Here is a 24,403-nt window from a genome sequence, read left to right on the forward strand (position 1 = left end):
AGCGCCAGTCGCATGCGCTGACAGTGCCTGTCTCCGTTATGAATGCGTTTCGTTGACGGTAAATTCATTGTTGTACGCGGCTGGGGTAATGAGGGATGCAGTGTGCCGAATCGCATCTCGCCTACGATGGAATCGGCAAGGAATGACCGCGAATATATACCAAGACGACCCCGAAATGTAACGCGGAAAGCATGTTTCTCTCGGAAAACAACGTTTCTCGAGAAAAGGGGACTTTCGCGGTGCAGCGCGATTTTAATAACCCACGCGCGGATCGATGGAGTCTGGAAATTTACAAAGAATACAGAGATCGTGACCGGAATGAGGGAACAACGGAGGAATCACTCGCGGGTCGTTGACCGAGATGAAAGACAAACGAGATAAAAAGCGAAGGAGATGAAGTTAAATTACATGAGCGTCTATATAATTAACCACTCCGCGATTCTACGTGCACACGTGTGATCGTATGCGGATTCTACATATTTACGGCAAAAATTGCTCGGCAAACGGATCTCGTTTGCGCAGGCTACAAGTACTTGGTGCAGAAATTGGGACGAGCTTTCGGAGTAAGTTCCGATACGCAATCACTCTCGAAGCGTGGGGGTAGCTGAAGCCACGTCTGTAGCAAGCGGGCGAGGTAAGCGGTAATACGGATGGGGACGAATGTAGCTTGTTAGGGGATGAATGAAAGTTGTCAAGACGGTCCAATTAATGTCAACTCTTCTGGCCTACCGGCGGCTTACAAGCGCCGCCAACTATTTCCCCCTCTCTACGTCGGCGTATTACGTACCGAATTTCAGCTTTAATAACTCGCAGTCACGTCGCAATTTTGGCTTCCGTCAAAAATTTCCTCGCGCGATAACGAGTCACTGAGTCAAACCTGATTTCCTTTCGGGTTATCGCGAAATTAAAGAGCGGAGAAGGGGAGACGAGTGGAAGGAAAGGAAGATCTGCGAGCGAGTGCGAATAACGACTGCCACTAATGGCGCTGCCGCCGCCGCTCACCGACCGAAGGATTTTCGAAAGAAGTGCGGCTCCTTTATCGGAGAATCTACTTACGCCTTAGACTCCGCGGCGGACAAAGGGTAATGCAAAAGTAACTTTGTCACGGGCGTGTGGCAACTTTCCCATAGCGTCCGACAACTTCGAGGCCGGGCGCGCGAGGGTGCGCGCGCAGAGGGGCGCGGGACTAGAATAATATTATTTTTTCTCCGTCGCGGGATTACATTAAAGCGTCGCCTCGTGCTTTACGTTTTTGCGATAGGTAACCGACTGTTGCCAGCTGTAGGGGATCGCACGGTGCTACGGCTCGCGGACTCGTCGAGGGATTCGATGCGCTCATTCGCTCGTACCGCGTCGATGTGCTGAGAGAAAAAGATAGGGTGGGGGAGAGAGAGAGAAAATTACAAACTCGGATATTAATTTATGAGCGCGCGCTCGCTCCAATTGCGAATAGCGAACATTTGCCGGTGAACAAACGGCTTCGTTTGGCGCCGTTCGGGGAATCGCTTTGCTACCTGCTCTAGCCCGATAGAATGATCATTATGACTTTAAATCGACAGGTACGTGAACGCGTACGACGTTTTACCACGTTCACTTTTTTCACGCGAGCGCTAGACGGCGATATTTGCTTTCCATTTGGGATATTTTCTTAAACGAGCAGCGTATTAAAGCGGTAAACGCGCATAAAAGTCTATTTTCAGTAACGGCGAGATGCACCTCCGTCTCCGTGTATCGCGTGCACACTCGAGAGAGACGCGGAAGTGCATGTTGCAGTTTGAAAATTATGCCGACTGCGCGGCGCGTTTTAAAGGGGATCTAAAATCCGTGAGGGAGTAGTCGTCGTCGGAGGCAGAGCTAGAATTTCGTAGGAATGATATTGGCAGCAAACAAGATCCTCTGCGAGAAATCGTTTCTGCGAATAAGAAGGCCTTTTACGACCTTGCTGAGTCAGGCAAGGCGCATAAACGAGATGGGCGGTACCTGCCAGCCAAATATAGTACCTTCCTCCCTTAAATCCTGTACCAACTCAAGGAGGCACGCGGGAGAGGGCGACGTGAAGGGTGAGGAGAGAGAGAGAGAGAGATACCCGTCCGACGTTCGGTCGTCGCCGTATGTACGTGTAACGTGCAAAACACCTATACAACGACCGACACGTACAGGGTGGGCCAAAACACGACCACTATTCAACAGAGCCGACATTTCCGGGTGTAGTTTCCGGTGGCGCCCAAATAACATCTCGGAAGGAACATCGATCTTTGCGTGGGCCAACAATCCGCCAATGGAGTAGGTTGGAACACCAAGAGCCGGTGTTTACTTTGCCCTTGTTATGCACCGTCTCGACCGCGATGAGCTAACTACGCGCGCTGTCCAAGCGCGAGAGAGCGCTGATCAATTTTTCATTACCTCCGGCAACTTCTCTCCCGCTCGGCCCCTCCAAGTCGCTCGTAATAACGGTCCGAAGCGGCTTCGAGTGAATATAAAGTCTTCGATTTCAAACGTGTAAAAACCGCTCAAACGCGTCGTTGTCACGTATAATACAAAAATATATTCTAACCGTCGTCCGCAATCACCGATTTAATCGTAAGACAAAGATATTTTACCGCACACCCTGAAAGCGAACAGACGAGAAACTGTAAGAGGTTAATTGGCGGCTTGACGACGTGTTATTGGGATCAAGTTATTCGGCATATTATCGTGGAAGGAATCGAAACTGACATAGGAGAAAGGCGATACCGGGTAGATAACGAAAAGCAAGAAGGATATACCGCTCATTACACGTATCAATAATCGTTTTAAACAATTAACGTGCCTGAGGACGCTACATATTTTAAGCAAATAAGAGCGCAGTACAGAATTTCACAGTGGAGTATTCGAAAACATCGATTATTAGTCGGGTAATCGATAGTTTGGAATTTCAATAGAGCTCTCGTCGAATTACCGGAGCACGCCGCCCGTTATACAGGTTAAAATCGATTGCAATTGCCCGCAGTAATGATTACAGCTCGCACGCGGCGCTTATGTTTTCGGTCGGGCCTGTAATTCAGCGGAATCTTCTTCGGTTAGTTTCATTAACATCGCAGAATGTCGTATCCTGCGGGACAACGGTAACGCGAGCGCCGGTGCACACATGCTCGTATAACTTCGCATTATACATTCTTTCCCATTATGCAAATTCTTAGCTATTATGCAAATGCCGGAGGCGCTTCTTTGGTTCGCGCGCGAGGAAAAAATATTTAAACGGGAGGTCACGCGACAATGTCGCGTATCCGGCGGTATATTTGTAATACGTTTAATGGCGTCTCGGAAATAAATTCATACACAGCCCGCCGGTGTCTAGAAAATTCGGCTGGAATAAGGGCTGAGGTTATTTTTGTAATAACGCGAATTTTAGTGGAGAAGAAGAGCAGTATATCATACACAGAGAAATCTATAAATTTTTCGGTCATAGAAGAAAATGAAAGTTTCCTCTTCGCGTTTAATAAGAAAAAAACTGCACCAACATCACGATTACTCTACACTGAGAAGAAAGGTGTTATCGTTCAATATTTACTTAACCCAAGTAAAATGGTTACTCCAATACTTCTTGGCAAATATTTACTATGTACAAAAATATATTTCCCTCGTATAAGTAGACATTAACTTGTATGTGTCAAAACAATTGCGACAAATATTAAATTCATAATATTGAGAATTTGTTTTTTAGAAAATATTTACTAGACAAAAATCTAAATTTAAAAGCATTACATTTCTTCAACGGAAAAGAAATACATGTTTATAGTAAATAATCTCTTAAATTTCAAACTACTTTACATTTGCATTCAATAATTCACTTAAATTAAGATATTACTACGTTCAAATATCTATTTATTACAAGCTATTAAAATATATTTGATAAAAATATTACTTAATTTAAGAGGCCGATAAACAGGTAATTATTTCAGATGATAACAAGTTTACTTGATAGCACTTTCTTTCTATCTACGACTACACCAAATGAACGCTAAATAACTACCTTGAAAAACCTTCTTATTTGCTTAATTCATTTGCGTTCGCGTAAAAGTATATATGTATAAATCAAAGGTGTTCGTCGAATCAAAAAGCGGAATGTATAATCGCATGTCTTAATCTATTCGCGAGTGATCTATGCGCTTCCTCCGCACCGTGACGAAATAATGTCCAGAGCTATTCCGGTCTAGTCAACCTCAATAACTCCCTTTATGACCGGTGTCGCGAATGATAGAAGAATATATCGACGCGCCGCGACCACAACTAAATTTGCGTTCACGGTCGGTCAGATAAATGCGGTGCCACCGCCGCGCTTTTGTTAGGCGGCGAAATAATACAGACGAGTGTACGCATATGCATACGTACATAGGACTAGCCGCGTTGCACATTCAACATTTATATAATACCTGTATGAACCGCCGCAGCCAGCGCTTTCGCCTGAACCTTTACACCGCAAACTATTGGACAATTGAGCAATGCGGGAGAAACAATAAGCCGCCGCCGCGTATCGTCGACGAAGTACAGACCGCTAACCAACACGCGAAAAAAAATGTAAAGCGTTAATTAATAGAAGGGACGAAAGGTGCGTTTCTGAAAGCCGACGGTGGCAACGCATCGCGCGGCGAAACGCAATCGCCACTGCGAAATCCCGACGAATCGCACGATCGTGGCAGAGACACGAATACTAACGACTGCAATTTTTATCCGACCAATTCTACCAAGCAATCACGCGCGAGAGCAACATCTGTAGCAATCGTGGCATAACTACGGACCGTGTACGTACGATGCTGTATGTCGTGCATCGTTGTATTTATCGCAGTCGACTATCCGACGCGTTCCTACGATATATCGTATATTACGTGACCAATTTACAACTTGAAGTTATCAAGACTCACTTGCGAACGATGCTGCAATTATACGCAGCATGTTTCGACGAAACTATTACCATAATATACGGTAATTACCATATATCGTACATTATCATATCTATCATGCATTAATATATCGTTTATTAACTACGATACATTAACGTATTTACGTAGAACGCGGTACAAAAAGAACGACAACGGGTAGTTAGTTCCGAAAAAAAAAAAAGAAAAAGAAAGAGAGAGAAAAGAAGCGTCGGGTTTTTCGCTTGTAGAATCTAGCTGGATATAAAACCGAGTATAAACTCGCGGAAAAGTGCATTCGCGTAACGCGTGTACACGCACACATGCGCAACGGCGTGTGTAGGTGTGCGTACGCGAGGCAAGACGGCGTGAAATTTAAGGGACACAACGCGCATCCTCTCCCTCGTCCTAAAGCGTCGCCTGAGCCGGATCCTCGTATCTCAGAAATCTCCGCCTCTATTTAGCATTTATCTCCGGAATTAGGTTAAGAACCGGGCCCTTTCCTTCGCTCGTTTTTCTCTCCTCAGGGACTCTCGCAGCCTGCGGCCGGTGGCCCCATCGAGGGTGAATTTAAACGAAAGTCAACCCCCTCCGTGTGAGTTACCACGAGTTCCGGCATCACGATCTACGCCGTTAAGAGAGTGCTAGAGGGTGAGATCGTTCGCGACTATCGCTGAGCAAACAGTTCAACGTCTACTAATTATGTATATTACATTTTTATTGGCAAATTATTTGCGGCCGGATCGTGAAAGAAATGCAACGCAGCGGATCGTGTAATTTCATTCAAATGGTTGTTACGACTGGTGAAGCGGATGCAATAAAAATATAAATTACCGTCTCTTTGAAAGTTTTAATGAAATGTAAATTTATCTACGATACGTTAAATTTTCCCAACTAATTATGTAATCGTTAAAGAGAATTATATCGTCGTTACCCGAGTATCCTACATATCTGCGAGATGTCGCTTCAGCATTTCCAGTTAAAATATTCGTTCTATCTGCGCGCTATCGTGAAAAAAAAAAAAAGAAGTGAAAAGTACGTAATTAGAAGAACACGAAATTGAAATCTGAATAATGCTAATTGGCAAACATTAATGACATTTTGTCGAGAGAGTTCGAAGAAAGAAAGAGAGTGAGATATCGATTTCCTTCACATTGTAGCATCACGAAAAAAAAGAAGAACAAACGATGGCACAGTTTTAAAAATTCGCCTGGTCGACACTTATACTAAATGTCCCATTTCGCTAACCAACTACGTGAAAACTGCACTAACACTGAAGAGATAGAAGGAGAAAGAAAGAAAAAAAGCGACAGAGAGAGCGAGAGAGAGAGAGAGAGCCAAGGTAAAACGCGGAGAACAGGAAGAAGGAATACTCACGCGGACTCTGTGTACCCACGGGGCCAAAGTTTAATCTCGTAAACGTATAAAAAGTTTAACTAGCAACGTCGGTGGATAATGTTACACGGTGGGGAGTTAGCGCTCCGATAAAGGACATGTAAATTGAAGAATGGTTGCATTTTATAGAAAATTGAAGATGAATTTTAATATCGAGCGCGAAGGACCGAGCAATGAACTCTCATACTAGACGTAGCAAGAATATTATAACGAACGGGAAAAATAATTATGATCATAAAATATAATCACTGTATCTTATCGCTTTCTTTATTATATTTTTGATTTTATCGTTACATGGTTCAACTATCCATGTATATTTAATGCAATGAAACGCAGACACGCGAGGAAAAAAATGCCAATGGAACGGCATCGATAACTCCAAAGTGTCGAATTTTGCATCGCCTCTAAGTGAAAATCATGTTTGCACATTAGTTCTGCAAATTTTGTCAGACTTAAAGTTGGACGCAACTATTGGTTCTTCAAGTTCGATAAAATTTGCAGGATTAATGTAGGACCGAAATTTCGACACGGGTCGCTGCCGAAATAAAGAAGCGACGTATCGACGGCAGGAAAAAGAGAGAGATCGTTCATCGGAGACGATATTTTTTCACACTTCACGACGCGGACGTATACTTCCATAAATTTATGCCGACGGTAATCGATTTCGACATTGGTTACAGCTGTTCCTCCCGGAGAAGCCAACTGAGAGAAACATCGTGTCTAGTACGGGCTGTAGTTTATGCCCGTGCATAACATAGAAAATACGAATCGCTCCAGACTGACCTCTCTATTCTCCTTTGCTCCGGGCCATTTAACCATTAACGGTTATGCTACTACCATCTTCGTGAGCATTAGTATCCTCGGCGGAAGTTATCGCCCGGCTCACGGCGATAACCCGCCGTTGATTTCCATCGTTTTCCATCGCGCGTTGCGCATTCACATCAGAAAGAAACCACTTCGACGGAGGATATTCCCAGAGACGTCCTCCTTAATTATTCGGTCATTAAAAGCAATCTTCGTCGAACCGGTATTAGTGAGAACTTTGAAACCTGATGTCATGCAACATTAAAAACCGGTATTACGCGATGAGTCTTGTCCTGAACTCTTAACTTCGATCAAGAACCTTTCGCACTTTGATTGTTACAATATTACACAGGCCGCGACGACGGCGTCATATCTGGAGTATGAAAAATTGAAAATTCTCAAGTACCATGACACTGTTTGCAATTTGGCTCCTTCCGATATTTTCATTGCGGACTTGTGTATTCTTTTACATCTTGTTAATCCGCGAAACTGTACATTTCACGTCGGCAAATGAAAGGGTGGTTCTCGGGTTGGGAGAATCCAACGATATATACCGCCCACTTGTTACGGTACATTGTGTTACCGCTAACAACCAACATTAGTCGGTAAGTTTTAACCCGTTACATAAAATCGCGCAAACTCTCTCTCCGACTCTCGCCGCGCCACGTCACTGCACGGATGAATTCGTAACATCTCTCCCGTAACTAATCTGAGCGCGGCGCGCACTCGCGAATTATATAAGTACCGCGGCGAAATGTGTTTCAATGAAAATATCGACGGAGTCGTCCTTTTGACGCGCTGTCATTCCGCTCGGCGGAAACAAATCGCACGTCGCATTATCGGCGTGTCTCGCAGCCGACATTTTTCCACGGAGAGACGTCTCTAGCGCACGCGCGCGCGCGCGCGCTCTCTCTTCCCGAAATGTCCCTCCTAAATCTCCGAGGAATAGTGCGGGTTTGTGAAAGCTTGTCGATGCCAGAGACATAGACGGATCACACCCGTAGGATTGCCACCGCCGGATCGACGCCTCTGACCAAACGCAAAGAGAAAGAAAGGAATCGCGCGCAATACAAAAGCCATTACGCCGGGCTTCCATCTGCCAATCACGAAAATTGCATGCCATTACACGCTCGACGGACTCCTGATTCTAATACGTCGTCAGGAAGCACTCCGACAGACGGATCGAGTGGTCGATACAAGGTATATAATAGGTGAAAGCATTAGTTCGCTCGACGGCAACGCTTTTTTCGCGCCGAATTGAATCGAGATAAGACGCGACGCATGAAAAAATTGATTATCTTAGAACTTTAATTTGTGGACATGTGTCGTTATGGAAGTCATAATCTTCAATTGTTCATTCGTGAGAACATCTCGTGGTTGCATCATACACGCTAATTCTGGCGTACTGGCAATGAAAGATGTGCCGATGCCAAACTACACTGTGGAGAGGGTAAGCAGATACATTCTATCCGCGCATAGGGCAGACACGTGCCATAATTTTACGATTACTTTAGCCAGGAATTACAGCACGCTGACAATCAACCACGACAAGACGCCGACATGTCCTCTACGTGACCGTCTCCATCTTTTTCGAAGCGCAATTATTATCTTGGCAAAATTGCACGTCGCTTTCGAAAAGTATTACAGCCGCAGACTCATTACGCTGTCGCCGCTGTCATTGCTGTCATCACTGACAATATAACTTGAAAATGTACGGCTTAGAAATTCTTCTAAATCTTACGCGTATTTCTCTAAACAATCTCTCTTAATTGATCAATTATCGACACCCGAGAACCCGAATCTCGCATACGGACACGAATCGATACGCAACTTTTGCACCTTGTATTTCTATCAACTCGCCGAGAAGTTTCCCGCCGACGATAGTAAAGTTCGACCTACATCTGCGCCGGACCGATACTTCCAAACATCATCGACACACACACACACATACACTCGCACATGGATCACGGGGAACTCTTCCGAAATCAAAGGAAGGAAAATAGACCGTAACGTGATCAAAATTTCGTTTCGCGTCCCCGCCTCATATCGTCTCGGAACGTCTGATCGATAAAGAAAAAAAAAAAGGGAAGAACAAGTAGTGGAAAACACTGAAGCAGTCGGAAAATGGAAAAGCGTGTGAATGAAGGATAGGAAAATGGGTGGGGGGAAGTGGAAGTAAGGGGGGGAGCGAAAGCGCTCGTCGGGAATCGATAAGAAATCACGGCGTGCGCGCGCGCGAGCTCTCGCCGGAATATTTCTGCATTTGCATGCAATTTTCGAGCTGTTCCGCGCGAACGAAGGAGAGGAATGGATTTACGATTCGATTAAACGCGTATGCCCCGCGATATTCCGACTGGTTCCGCAAAACGATTCGACGATTGCCTCGCGAATGGCCCTCGAAAAACCGCCGAGCGGTGTTTGCGCGCGGCGTAACGACACGGCGGCGAAAAAAAAATTAATTCGGCACGATATTACCTTCGATCATCGTGCGACACTCGCGCGCAGCATTAAATTCCGTGTGTCAGCACAAATATACATGAATTGGTAAATCATGTGTTGGCAAAAAAAAAATTATATATATTTTTTATATTTTTCTATATAAAAATATTACTTTAATCATACATGCGCATACATGTATTTGGCTCCTAAATACCAATAATAATTTTAAATCTTTGCATGTGACGTTATGTTCGTGCGAAAAATATGTGTATATGTATACGTAATATGTATATGTGTATATGTGTGTGTATAAACGAAATGAATAATAAATGAATGGTATATCTAACGAATATATAATAAATATCGCAAATGAGTGGGATAATAGATTTCAGTAAAATAGTCATTTTAATTTATATATATATGATAAAAAGTTCAAAAGATACTTTAATTTATGTTCTCGCTGAAAAAGACATAAATGTGTGGTCGCGCGTTAATATATCAAATTAAATCGTTGATAAATTTAATGATAGCAGCTTCCGAACGCAAATTATTCTTTCCGTCGTCAACGAGAATTTTCATGGAATCGCGTGAGACCGATCGGACGATAATACCGAAAATTTCTGCGACTATTAACACCGTTTAGTACCGTTTTAGCCGCGCGGATATTCGCACCTCCCAATACCATCGAATTTTCCGCGCTGTTGCCTGCTACAAATATTAAACGGTCATTAAAAACGTTATGTGGGAAACGTAGAGGTGATAATATCGTAACTTATAGAAAAACTTGCGAATTTCATTTATTTTAGAAAACTTCGCCGCGGGACTCCAACAAATAGCAATTGTCGATAATTTTGCATAATTCAACATTGCAGTGGCCATTTCACCGCGAATATTTTTGTTTCCCAAGAGCTATGATTCCATATTCATGAAACCCTCTATTTAATACCACTGTATGGTTTTCATCCCGTTATTACGTTGAATGTAGGCTTAATAGGTTCGTTTGGGACGCTAAATTCGCTACTAAGCAAACATGTAAACACATACATCCGTATAACTGAGACGAGGGGAGCTACATTTAGCGCGCTAACGTACGACTTGCGCGCGAGTCATATTTTTCCCACGTTCCCCGAAGTATATCGTTTATTCGTCTCTTAGCCAAGTAAAATGTCCGCCACAGAGCTTTGCGTCGAACAATGTGTCGAAAGTCATCTCTGATAGAAACTACGAGCGTATATATCGAGGAAGCGAGACAATACCCGGCGCAAGGAAAAGCGACGGGGTAGAGTTTTGAATAAGACGGCGAAGTGTACGCGCGGCGACAGCCTCGTAACTCTAAACGCGCTGCGCGAACTCATAACGCATGTCTTCGCCGCGCTAGCGGGAGATAATTTTAAGACGCTGCACTTAACATTCCCCCCTTCGCTCCCCTTTGCCAAACGAGGTCACCGTGTGTAGCGCGTCGTGTTGTTCGAGTAAACACGCACAACGGCGAACAAGCGAGCGATAAATTTCTTGCGTTCGCGCGGTGCCGAAGTAAAAAGGTCGCGGGACGATCATTATTCAAATAGACAAATTGTTTGGAGAAGTAACCCCTTCGAGATTACCCTTCGCCATTCGCTCGCTCGCTCGAGCATAAGCGCACCGAACGTGCGCGCCCTAGAAAGATCATCTCTCGAGATGATAAAAACACGAAGAGTTCCCACCTCCAGTTCTCGTGAAGATGTTAAAAACCTCATTCTCTGCACGTTACGCCGCGATCGACCGAAAGTTTACGGAAGAAGCGACGAGACACGAAGTGAAGCACGCGGCGGCTCCGGGCGGGAGGAACGAAGAAAACGGGAGAGAACGGAAATTACGCGGAGCCAATGATAGCGAAGAAACGAGAGGGTCCCGGTAAGAGGGTGAAAGGGTACATCTCCGTATCGCGCTATGTGCGGATGAACGTCGGGGCATACGACTTAACAAAGCACGGCGAGGAAGAAGAATGAGAGGGATTGCGGGCGAAAGGGAATATAAAGGGGACGGGCGGAGGACTGAAAACGGACGAGAGAAAGAGAGAGAAAGCGGTTTCAGCTCGCACGCGGGATCGATCCGTGAAACTTTCTGGCCGGGTAACGATCGCGCGCGCGTTTCTTCGACGAAGGTGCCTCGGGGGCACGAGAAAAGGTGCAGGATCGGAACGGGCGATGAGGGTGCGAGATGGAGAGAGGAGGAATTGGAGTCCTCGCCAACTTGACCGTACCGAAAAATTGGACGACTTGTTCCGAACGCTTACGAGTTCCGGACGTGTGCGGATTACGAAGGTTCCTCCCTCTCTTCCTCCTGCTTTTCTTCTCGTGCACGCATACTTTCCGCGCCGGCCGTTACACTCACGTCGGAGAACGCGTGTATGTATGTACGTGCAGGTCGGGGTCAATGGCGGGAATCTGCCGAAATTGCAAGCGCCCGCTGTTTAATATCGCAATGCTTCGACCACCGGGAGAATATTGACTATTTGATGCTTTGAAGCAAGGCGATGTTCCGTTTGCAAAGGAACGGATAATCGATAAGATACTTCTTACAAAAATATTCGAGAAGTATACTTCTAATTCTTCTTTGTCAGTCAATTTGCTTTATGTGACTTTATTATTTATGTGACTCGCTTATGCGATATTAGAAAAATAATTCTCTTGACTCTTTTTGTGGTTAAAATGATGAAAAGATATTGTTGGCATCGAAAATAATTTTATCTCTATAATTTTTTCTGAGTATGCGTCTTGGCAGAAAATGTGACAAAAAGTGAACTCTCAGACATCAAAATAGTGACCAAAAATGACATTTTTGTTAAATTCTGGAAGTAGCTAAGGCCATTTAAGCAAAAAAATAACATTTATTCTTACCTTCCTAGATTATCTTTGAATAACTTAACATATAACTTATATATGAACTTATATATGAACTATATATGAACGATACAAGTGCGCTTTCGGAGCAGTTTTATTAAGAGACAGTAAAAAAAAAAGTGACCTATTTTGGACGATGGTGAATTTTTTACTGATTTGTCAAGAAAAAGCGGCAAAAAGTGACTTAAGTAACTGGATGGCAGCGCTACGATGCAAATTAATCTATCACGATGCGACACAAGGCAGAGAAGATCGCAAAGCAAACGCGCGTCTTAGAGCGTATCTGAATATTCCGCCACACGCTCCACCACTAGGAGACGAATGCCAGACAGAACGAGCGTAGATGAGAGACAGGCCACCACCCTCGCGCGAATTGCAGACAGAGCGGGTGTCAAATGATCGGAAACCCTAATCAGGGGCCGCGCAATCAATTATCGTGCTGCGCGCCGGCAAAGCATTTAAGCGATCTCAGATTACTGCGCTCACTCGGCATCCCGAACGCCCGCAGAGAAATTGTGTTCGATTCAGCGATTCCTGCCAGCCGAGAGCACTCAGCCCGTTGCTCTCCCGCTGTCTTGCGCGGCGAGTTTACGCGATTGGTGCCTAGTCGAGTGTAATTTACAGGTGTAACTCGATCCTCGATGGCCTGCCTACTGCATATAATTTTGCAAGTGCGACTCCTGTTAAATATAATAATATTTCCCAACTCGTCGTATGACAAGAAGTGTCGTCTCTGGCAATATCCTTGCCTATATTCAGGTATAAATTTTTCATCAAAGATACTCGGAAGAGGAGAAAAAGGAAAGACAAGAATTCGAGAGGAAACTGATACAAAAATTCTAAGAATAGAGATTCGTGAAACGAGAGAAAATCTATATATCTGACGTCGGTGAAGAAGAACGGATAAAGAATCATTGTGCTTCAAGAGAAAAAACATAAAAAAATTTTGCAAAATTGCACCGTCTCTTGTTTCATTCTCAGCCACCGAACTATAAAAGTAGAAGGTCTTTACCCTTTCGTCCCCTCCCACGTCTTCCTTTTCCTTGATTACAAGTTCAGCTCTGCACCGTTCGTTTTCGTGTCCTGTAATTCGGGTTCGTGATCGTCCCGTTCTTATTTTTCTTGCCCAACCTTATCCCTTTTCTCTCTCTCGTGTGACAACTTCAGCGCCGCGTCTCTTAACCCCCGTCGTGCAACCTCTTTCTCGACTTATATACTCCGACCGGTAGCATGAGCTCACCTACGTGGTCGCAGAAAACCGGGATTATAAAACTTTCGTTGGAACGAAGCTAAAGTCGCCGGGTGAATTTTAAAGCCCCGCTATATCGTGTCCACCTCCAATACAACAGCCTAAAAGAGAGAAAGAGAGAGAGAGAGAGAGAGAGAGAGAGGACTCGCCGCGAAAGTAGAACTTCCCGAATCCCTCTGTTGTATTTGCATGCCAGTTCGCGAAAAAATCTAACGGATGAATAATCCAGAAATCGTTTGGAGCAGCAAGAGATTCTCTGGAATTTCTATACTCCATGCAAAATTCTAAAAGTTTACGCGCGCGTGCATGTATGCTTATAATTGCACGAGAGACCACTAATACAATACTCGCCTCGGTGTCTCCTAACACTTCACATATACACACAAATAAATATTCGCGCATTTACTGAGTCTGCGAATCGTGACGTAGTCGTTGTTCTTCGTATTCAATTCTTGTGCTGTAGAAGGACTATAACGTTTATAAATTTATGACTTGCAATTTACAGTTAGGATAAGCAATGTGTTAAGTGTCTCTGCGTAAGTACACAAAGTATACAGTCGCTGAATAATATTCCGCTACATCAATTATACTATCGTTAAATCCCCCGTGAAGTTCCGCAACTTTCCGCCCCCGCAATTGAGATCCATTCTTATCGTATCATGCTCCCTCTACTCTCTAGAAATCTACATACAGCAAAGCCATCACTCACCGAGTGTCAACGTGTACATTCTCACATAAAAGATCCTCACAGCGGAATCTGTAGATACAGCAAATCGCGGTAACGTTAGCTTACGTAGAACGTAAGCACCTTAAATATTTATGAACATACACTATCCGCCATTTCCGCGTATAATAAACTTATTCATGCATTATTCAAGCGCGAGAGAAAGCCGAGTGACGCGGAAACAAATCTGTCTAAATGATCGAGACCCCGAGGATTTATGATCGCCGATGTACTCTTTGCCAGGCGAAGAGTTAAACCGCGATCTTTTTCACAACGAGATACAAAAGATCATATCACAGGCGCAGCGAATAACGGCGATTTTATCGTGCGTTTTAACCTTCGTACCCCGTTATCGAGCTGGCCTTGCTCTGTCCCCCAATTACGACGACGACGAGGTAAAGGAGAGAAAATGAAGGCGGAAGGTGGGAGAGGGGACAAGGACGCCTACGAGCCGTGCACCTACGTGAGCGTAAACGACGAGGATTATCGAAGTTTCCTCGCTGCCGAGGAAAAGCTTAAGGCTTCTCCTCCGAACCCCCTTTTCTCCGTCCCGCGTCCAATAGCGAGGGACCTTCATGGAGCGCACGAACGAACCGACGCTACGTGGATTCATTATTCCCTTTAGATTCTCGCTGCTGCCGGCGGACGCGACCCTACGCACAAAGAAAAGCCTGCGTGCCCGGCGAGGGAAGCCGAGCGTGCAACACGTACGAGTGCAACACGGTGTACACGCAGGTGCGACCTGACGTGGGCAGGACAAGTCGACGACTGTTTGAAGCGTGCAGTTACGAGAAGGAAGAGAAAGATTTACGCACAGTCAGTTAAGGTAATCGCCATGATTTGGATTTCACACGCTCGTCGGTGAAACATCTTTCCGCGAGATGAGCTTAATAATCGTTATATAAAATTGCGTTAAAAATGATGACTGTCCAGTCGGTGAGCCCGCGATAATGATTCACGCGCCTCACGGAAATAGCTGCGAATGCAGCTCTCGTATTCCTCGCGCGAGAACGGCAGATCCTTCGGCCCTTTTTCCACGGTCGACCGTGACTAACGGGAGCCGCGGAAAGAAGCGGACGGTTCTTCCGCGGGAAATCTCTCGGGCCCGCCGAAGGTTACCGTGTAGGTGCAGGTTACCTGTGCACGTACAGACGAGATTTCGTGAATGCAAATATAACACCGCGGGCCAACGGTGAAGAAAAGTATTTACTTTATCATTATTCGCGAATGAAACACGTGATCGGACTGTCCAGCGACCGGTTCGAACAACTTCGCGAGCGAACGGGGATGCGGCTGGAGTTGCGACGCGTTTCTCTACGATTTCCTGTATTTTCGCGGCTCACACGCTGTTCGCTTTGTTCTCTTTCTTTTCCCCGCTCTCTTCCGCAATCTTCGCGCGGCCTATCGTAGATTGCACCAGAAACGCGCATTCCAAATCCCACGCGCAGCGTACTCACACATAGACGCATATTTACGCTCCCCGTCTCTCTCGTGCGCGCGCGAGGTAAGTAAAACTCCCGCAAATCCGGCGCATATGAGAAAGCGGGAAAGAGAATCGAGGGGCAGGAAAACGGTAAGCATAGCGCGGAAATAACGCGCGCCTGTCCGTAACAACATACTCCAAAGTACAGCAGAATGACGGCGAGGAGGAGATAAAGCCGGATGTTATTGGTCGGTCGAAAAATACGCGAATACCGGCAGTCGCCCGCCGTCGTCGCGTTCTGCGAGCTGCAGGGAGGGTGTATCTACGATTTAGAGATGACACGGACCGCAAATATATCTATCGGAAGCGGGAAGAATCGGCGGGAGAAGAGGATGGGGTGACGGGGTGGATACCGTATAGCTGAGCTCAAACGATTTCAGCGGTTGATGGGTCAGATAAGGTTGCCGACATTACTTCCTCCTAGCGTTATAGCGGAAGGAAGCAGGAGGGAGCACACGAATGACAATTTCTCGAAACAATAGGGACTCGGTCGTCTACATATATAAAAGGACAGCTAATCTGAGTATACAACTCCGATCGCACCCAGCACTTCTTAATATCGGTTTCCTCTCTGCGAATCGCGAAAAATCTCCTGAGAGTACTTAGAACGAGCTGTAAATTGCTCGTTAAACTATCGACAAGAATTTTTCGTGTCTAAGTACGACGTCTTAAATCTTAAAACTATATTATTTCTCCATTAACTTATTTGATACGGCACTATCCTTATTTATCCCTCGATCTTATATTCGAGATGCCTGTCAAACACGCTATCTCTTACTACTCGGCGCAGTTTCTTTATTACATCATCGTTTCTTTCGCGGACAACCTTGATTTATGAATCGCTGGACACGATGCATCCGATCAAAAAATGCGGATGCTTAAAAAATAGATAACGGAGACGGTCAATACAACGCGATAAAAGGATGTCGAAGATTCATAGACCGAAAGAGATAGAGAAAGAAAAAGAGAGAGGGATAGAAGAGGGGCAAGTAAAAAGAGCGCGTAAAGGGCGAGAGTCGTATATTTTTTAGGTTAATCGTTGCTCAACAAGCGAGACATCGGGTTGCTTCGCGACGTAAGAGAAAAAAAAAAGGAAAGGAAGAGCCCCTTCCATCTTGCCTCCACGCTCGCTCCGTCATACTGTCTTATCCTGGGGGATTAATTTCTCGAGGTTTATGTACGTCGCTGCGGGAGGGATGGCATCAGGTAAATCCTTCGCCGCGGAACGCATTTCACGAAGAAAAATACGAGCAGGATGATTCGGACGGAGTCCTCAGCCTGTTCTTCCTTCCCGCTCGCCGTCGTCCGTTTCACTCTCCTTCTCTCACCCTCTCCCCCTCCTCTCTCTCCTTTCCCTACCGTCGTTTTAAATCGCCGTGCTTGCTCCGAGGTACGTATTCAAGAGAGATTATCTCTCGAGAGCGCGGTACAGAATATGCGAAGATAAAAATACGGACGCGGATGGCACGGTAGGGATTTCCGATGCGCGGAATTATTTACCGAGGGCATCCTGACGGAACTTATCCCGGAGACTGGTAACATATTCCACATTACGTAAGGTTTCGCGGCGGGAACAATTTCATGTTTGCCACTCAGGAGATACTCGCGCTTCTCGTTAGTTACGAAGACGACATGAATCGCGTTCCGAACGATCGCAGCATGAAAGCGAACTACATCCCTCGACAGGAAATTAAACTTGGGCGCATGCCGGAAATATCGATTATCAATTACAACTGTTTCGTACGAAGGGAAGAGACAATCCTCCTAATTAAGACAATGAATACAACCGCGCCGGCGAATGTTTAAGTCGATTTCGCGATTTCGGAGTGAATTTCGTGAATTTCTCGAACTATATATCTAAGGAAATAAACAGGCTCGCGTCGAAAAGGAGGAAAAAATGCATATAAATACCTTCGTCTACGATTTAACAAGCGGAGGTGAAATAAGAGGGAACGGTTGTTCGCGTCTTCTCAGAGGCACGAAAAAAATCACTCGGTCAATTCTGGACTGCAATCAGTAATTGTCGCCAGCGAGGGTGAATCAATCGGGGCAGAATTTAAATCCGCGCCATATTCGACGCCACATTCGGAAAGTGCGAACGGGCGAGATGGAAGAAAAAAAAATAGAGGAAATACGTGCGGAAGCGGTCGCGGGTCTTGTCCCAGCGGGATCAACCGACGTCGATATTGAGTTATTCGCCCGATGTAGATACTCCGTTTTCCGGGGACTCGAGTGGTATCGGCGGCTCTTGGTACGTCCCTATTCGCTGACCAAATGAATATTAGTGGTACCCAGGAGACAGAATTAATAACAATCGCTCTGCCGCGTCCCCCGTGCCGCGGCCGCAGACAAAACACACGTGAAGGCAACTGAAATTTATATCCGGCAGCCGATTTGTTTGGCATCGCACGGAAACGCGCGAGGGCACCGAACTTGCCGTACGCAAGAAATGAGAAACGCGAGGCTGTCACTATTCGTTCACATAAAAATCTCAGATGCTCGGGGGCATATTATTTATTGCGCGCGTGTCTGTAGTCACCTGCGTAATTTTTCACCAGTTGTTGAATAAAACGATCCTGAAGTCTGAAATGTCAGGAACTAACGATGTACGGCATCGGAATAACATAGCGAGTGACTCTAAAAGTACGCGTTTACACGTCACGTTGGAAAAACAGAACGCTCGCGTTCGAATGGAAAGGGAGTCGATTCTCAAAATTTAGCCGACTTCTCGGTCGAGCAGCTGTAAAAGTGCTATTGAGAAAAAGAGGGAAAACGAGAGGAAAAAACGCTGAACTATGCTGGAGATAGGCAATAAGCCGCGTCGGTTGCAACGTCACCAAGCGATCTCAGCAAATTCGTTAGGCGACGACGTTTTATCTGTCGTATAAGTCCGAAAAAGGCTACCGGCCCATAAACATCGGTCCCAGGAGATCATACTTCCGGAGGAGAGTGGCGTCATTAAAAGGAACAGAAGTCGGATAAGGATGGCGGCTCGCGGCGGCGAGGGTGGCGTCATTGTTGCGCGACTCCTTTTACGATTTTGGGAGTTAATTTACACGCGGAGTGAGCTTCAGGACGCAGACGAGCCCGGAATAGCGTATACAGTCGAATAAAGCACGAACAGATGCAACGAGGCGGCGCCGCGACGGCTCGTAAAACTTTTACGCGGCAGTCTCTTTACTTTTTCGCTTCTCCGGCCGTCTTCCGACGCGCATCTCTTCCGCGATCGACGTAGTCCCCATTGTTCGTTCGTTGGCTTGTTTTACTGCCGTTCGATTATTAAAGTCCTTCCTTCCCCGATGACGTATCGAATTCGAATCTAAGCCGTACATCGACGAAAAAAGCGGAAACGCGCGTATGTATGTGTTCTTACCGAACCCCGATCGTTTACTCATTGATACGGATATTCTTGTCTCATCGTGGCAGAATCGTCGATTCGAAGATTCTCGTATTAATTATTTACGATTAATTGTTTCGTAAAGGGTTCAACAACTTCGCATCCGTCAGAATCAATTAATCGCAAGGAACAGAAAAGAATGTTATCGATTATGTTCATTTCACTTTTTTCCTACGGACAATTTTTTAATATAATAAATAATGACGTTACTGGGCACGCAAGACGTAATATCTATAAAACGCAACTAACATTAATGTGCAGAACGAGAGGCCTTGACAAGGTTTTATGTTATGACGGGGATTAAAGGCAAAACTGTTTTTGTGGCGAGATAGAGAGAAAGAGAGGGGAGGGGGGATAGAAAAAGACAGACAGAGAAAAAGAGAGAGAGAGCAAGGACAAATGATGCGGGAGTAATCACGGGTCGGGGCAGAGAAAATGAGAGTCGTTTGAAAAGGTTGCCCGGCATCTTCCGCTTTCAAATCCATCGAGTCATTATCGCTCTTCGGTGATCGATACTTCGACCCGTTCGACGTCCTACTTTTTCACACGGCCATGTTGCTCTCATAGATTACCCATGTCATTACACGAAAGCTTCGGGAACATCGAGTCTCGTACCTTCCACGACCCGCTAAGCCTTTCGCTGGGACACCGCGTTGCTTTTTCAAGCCGACGTAGGCACAGAAATCGAAGTTTGTCGCTTTCACTATCAATGCTTGCGGAAAAGGAAATGCTAGAACATTTCTTTCCTGTTTGTTCGCGTAAAGACAACGATACAGCAAATATCTTTCACACGTGGATCGTATTCAGCGGAAGGAAAACAACCTACATTTTAATTGCTTAACTACTTGTATATACCGTACATTTCGAGATTCGTGTGTGCGTGTCTTCGCTGATAAAGTAAAATTCTCCGCGGTCTTTAAATATTTTTTTTTTCTTTTATTTCCGGCAATCCTCAGATTACTTCCTTTAAATTTTTATTCGTGGCAATCTCCAGGTTATTTCTTCATTAAATTTCTGTTTCCGACAAGTTATTCCCGCGTTATCGTTACGACGAGGCACGCAATGGGATAGGAAGACTTATTTCAAATATCGATCGATTGATTGATGTCACGTGATCGTCTGAACAGTTACGTGCTTCCTCTGAGAGTTTTCGTAACACTAGCTCGTCTAAATACAAGCAACGCCCGAACAGGTTTATTAACGCGATCGATGAAGCGTACCTAATCGACGTGCGTCTCAGCGCAGTAAAGAGGGCGAAACCGTGAACAGTCGTTACGTGCGAAACTTTCAAGACTTTCACGTTCTGCCTCTTCCTTGTAACTCATGCACACGCGATCCTCGTCGAATCACTCTCGGTCTCGATATCCTCGTCTTCCTTTTGCGCTGAAATACTTTCACGGTCGCCGTTTAGAAGCAACGTTGCTTATTCATGGTTGTTCTCGCGCACGTGTATCTATAAGCGACAAATATCGCTCCGAACATAAAACACACGTCGTCGACGAATAAAGCTCGAAATATTAGTAAAACCAACTCAGAAGAAAGTTCTCGCGACCCAGAAAGACGACTAATCCTCAATAAAACCGACGTAGACTGGTCCCATCAATACGAAACGTGCTGTACGCTTCGCGAAGCTAGTTAGAAGCACACGAGATGAAAAGAGAAGATAGTACCGACGATCGAGGGAGATGGGGAGGGAAAGAGAGAGATGGAGAGGGGGAGTAATATAAAATACAGCCGAGAAAGAAAGAGCAGCGACGTCGTAATAAAGGATTGCGCATAAACAGGCTCGTGGTCCATCATTATCGCAGGATGAAAGCGCATGTCTCGATCGATCGACAAACGCGACCTTTCGGCGGCGCAACAATAGCTATTTAAGCGTACACGTGTATGCGTGTGCGCGCCGTATCGCGCGGATAATAATCTTGCACAAGAGCAGAGAAAATAAGAGAGGCGCATTTAGGGAGGGGCGGCTCGCAACGGGCTGGCATACACTGCGTATCTCTGCCGCCCGTGGGAATGATGCAGATCTTTACAAAGCTACGTAACTGAATAATGGCGCGCGCGTAACGCATACGTACGTACTGTACGCGAGCGAGCGAGCGCGCACGAGGGGTGAATCACGCGCGGATTACAGTATACGGAATGAAATTACTGGTACTAATGAATCCCGCGCGCGACGCGAAATTAGTAGTCGCCCCCGTCGTCGGTGGTGTGAAATTTTAATACAGCGCGCACACATCCGACGCACGACTCGCCGAATGCAATCGAGCAGTCGCCCACTCGTTTCGCGTGTTTTCGACTAGCACGTCCGTAAATAGCAGTCTGTCGACGGCGTTCGCTGTCGCCGATCATTAAAAATGGGCCTGATTAACCGGCGTATCAGCCGTCGAGGTTCAACAGCCTTCCACGTACGCTCCATAAGGAACGAGGAAATTGGTCGTTGCGTTTTTAATTATCGCGCAGGTGCTGTTTACATTAAGAAGTTGTACGAATAAATTTGATGAGATGTGAAAGGATAGTTCTCGCTAAGTATCTTTTCGGGTGTCCGTCGGTTCGGTGTGAGATAATCATACGGGGACCGACATTTACACGCGCAAAACAGCGATCCATGTGTCCTATTTTGTTATCCTCGCGCTTATTATGCGCGCTTTTATTATTATAACCGGATTGCACCTCGTAATGATGTCCCTTGATTATTGCAGCAGGCGCAATAACAATAATGACGATTTATTAAAACACATATGCGTCGTTAATTATTATCGTGGATAATCGCGGAGGCAAACGCAATTGTCCGTTAGCTCGTCGTTAAACATTCACTCGTAGTGGAATTCTTAACATCGCGGATTTTCACTATCGCCCTTTCCCCGAAAGCGTTAATTGCCGCGCCGTTGAAAAGCCCTCGCGATTTCGGAGGGCACTCGCTCCGAAAACGAGTACCTTTGTTTAATGCGCATATCGACGAGAATTTAGTGCCCTCCATTTTTCTTCGTAATCTATCAAAGCGCGCGAAGCTCCTGAAACGTGTACAAAAATATTCCCAATTTCGAGCAATGTAAGTTAACCTCTTTTTCTCTCGTTCCTCATGACGGATGATGTTAATCCTCGCAGCCGAATGAAAAACGGATATTACGACGTATAGTAGGACACGAGGTTGAGATGAAAAAGAAGGGTTGTCCGTAGAAATTTAAAAGAAAGAAATGTAACAGGAGGTGTGTGCGTGTGATACGTGTATAAGAGTGGAAAAAAAGAGAGAGAGGGGGGAGGGGGGGGGGAGGCAAAAAATATATCAGCGCGTATTTTGAAGCCGGCTCGATAGAGATCACGGTAAATCACATGTAGGCGCGTAGAAACGGGGAATCGAGAGAACAAGCCATTCCATCAACGCCGAGTGAAATATAACGGCGCGAAGCACAAATTAAATATCCTCATAATGCCGTGTTCGCGTGTTGGTGTAGTTTTGCCGTGGCCGAAGCCTCTGGCTGCAGGCCAAACTTCGCCGGCCCGGCAGATTTGATGCCTAAAAAGGACCGTAAATTTATCTCATCGCACGTCCGTCCCACATTTGGTCCCTCGCATGCGCGAAATAAATAGAATTCTCAAGCTTTATGGCGGCCCGTGAGAGCCTTATAAATCTTGCCGCTGCATGTCCCACCATCGCCCGTATCATTCTTTACGTTTCGGGTTATGACACCTCACCCGAGCGCAAACTCGCCGCTCGATAAAAAGATATTTTAATGCGCGCCGTTGTTTTTAATCCTCTCCCCGTAAATTTGCCGCGCGCCGCGGTAAATTACCCGATGTAAACAAAATGGAGTGAGCCTTGGTTGTCCGAATTAATTCGGGAACACGATGCGGAATAATCGATCTAAAAAAAATCAAGCGTTGATATTTCGAAATAACGAAAGATATTATTTGTAATACTTCACAGTCGTCAAATAAAATAAAATTCGTAATAAAAATTTAATAACGCGTAACGCTGAAAATTTGATTTTTATCGACGCGGACGTCGTTGAGATTTTATTGCATCACGTAAAGTTGCGGGGATATGTTTCGCGAGATATGCCACCGTAGACGACATATGTGCGTGTGAAAGGATAAAACTTCCTCATTCGACGTGTATAATAACGAAATTATTCGCGAACTAATCACGATTCATTAACTACACGCCATCGGTATTACGTCCCTGAGAAATTCTCTGTTCGCACGAAAGTGATCGAGCGTCGAGTGCAACGTTTCGTATGAACCGTCGTAGAGCAGTCGGTCAGAGAATTGGTTCGATATCCTTGAAGTACCGTTAACACGTGAATATCCTACACGGCGCAGATTATCAGTCAAAGAAAATTATCTTTTGTACTTTTATACAAGAAAACATATTTATTCCCCATTTCTCGGAAATGTTACATTTATATATACATTTCGAAAGTTTTCCCTCTCTCTATCTTGCTTGACAAATATAAACTGTACTGTTAGATTTACATTAAATTGTAAGACCAGTATTCATAGTTGTGAATTATTTAGGATCTTTGATTGAAAACGTACACTGTTACTCGATTGTTTGGATCAATATTTCTTGTATGAAATAAGGTATAAGTTGATGAATAATTAAAGATTTATGAAGCTATAATTATTTGTCAAATGATGACGGGATATAAATGCCGGCCTAAATTTCGACTTGGATATCTCTTTATTTTCTCGGGAAATCCGTCAAACATCCGTTAAAAATGAAAAACTCCTGTATAATAAATGATATATAATAAATAGTTCACCTCGGAAGTATATAAAACATCGCTGCTCGCGTCCCGATGTTTTGCATTCTCCATTCTGATTTCTCGACCTAGCATCCCGGTTATTCTGTCGTGGCACTAACACTGATACTCGCGTAGGTACAATTTAATCCTAGATACACGTGTTAAATAATGTGATGCCGATGATGATTCAATATTTCACGAACCGACGAAATATTTTAATCACTCGACGAGAATGATAACGTATTACGAAGCACGTACTCCGCGGTATGCGTATCATTCGTTGGCTCGTAACGTAATGAAAACATTCAGAGAAGCGACATACGAGGATGATGAGTTTAACCGCCTTCAAGGTCCGCAATGTTTTGAACGCGTTGATTGTTATCACTC

General features: G+C 45.1%; 1 protein-coding gene across 1 annotated transcript in view; it reads right to left on the minus strand.

Moving 5' to 3' along the window:
* The window catches only part of LOC106747403, a 95,191-nt gene extending 71,077 nt beyond the window's left edge, over nucleotides 1-24,114 (minus strand). Inside the window, exon 1 of the mRNA XM_014624892.1 lies at nucleotides 24,035-24,114. Within this exon, the coding sequence (XP_014480378.1) occupies nucleotides 24,035-24,081 (47 nt within the window). The 5' untranslated portion in view covers nucleotides 24,082-24,114. The remainder of the gene's footprint in view (nucleotides 1-24,034) is intronic.
* Nucleotides 24,115-24,403: the final 289 nt, after the last annotated feature.

Source organism: Dinoponera quadriceps, unplaced genomic scaffold (assembly GCF_001313825.1).
Source record: "Dinoponera quadriceps isolate SergipeBrazil2010 unplaced genomic scaffold, ASM131382v1 scaffold2414, whole genome shotgun sequence".
NCBI lineage: Eukaryota > Metazoa > Arthropoda > Insecta > Hymenoptera > Formicidae > Dinoponera > Dinoponera quadriceps.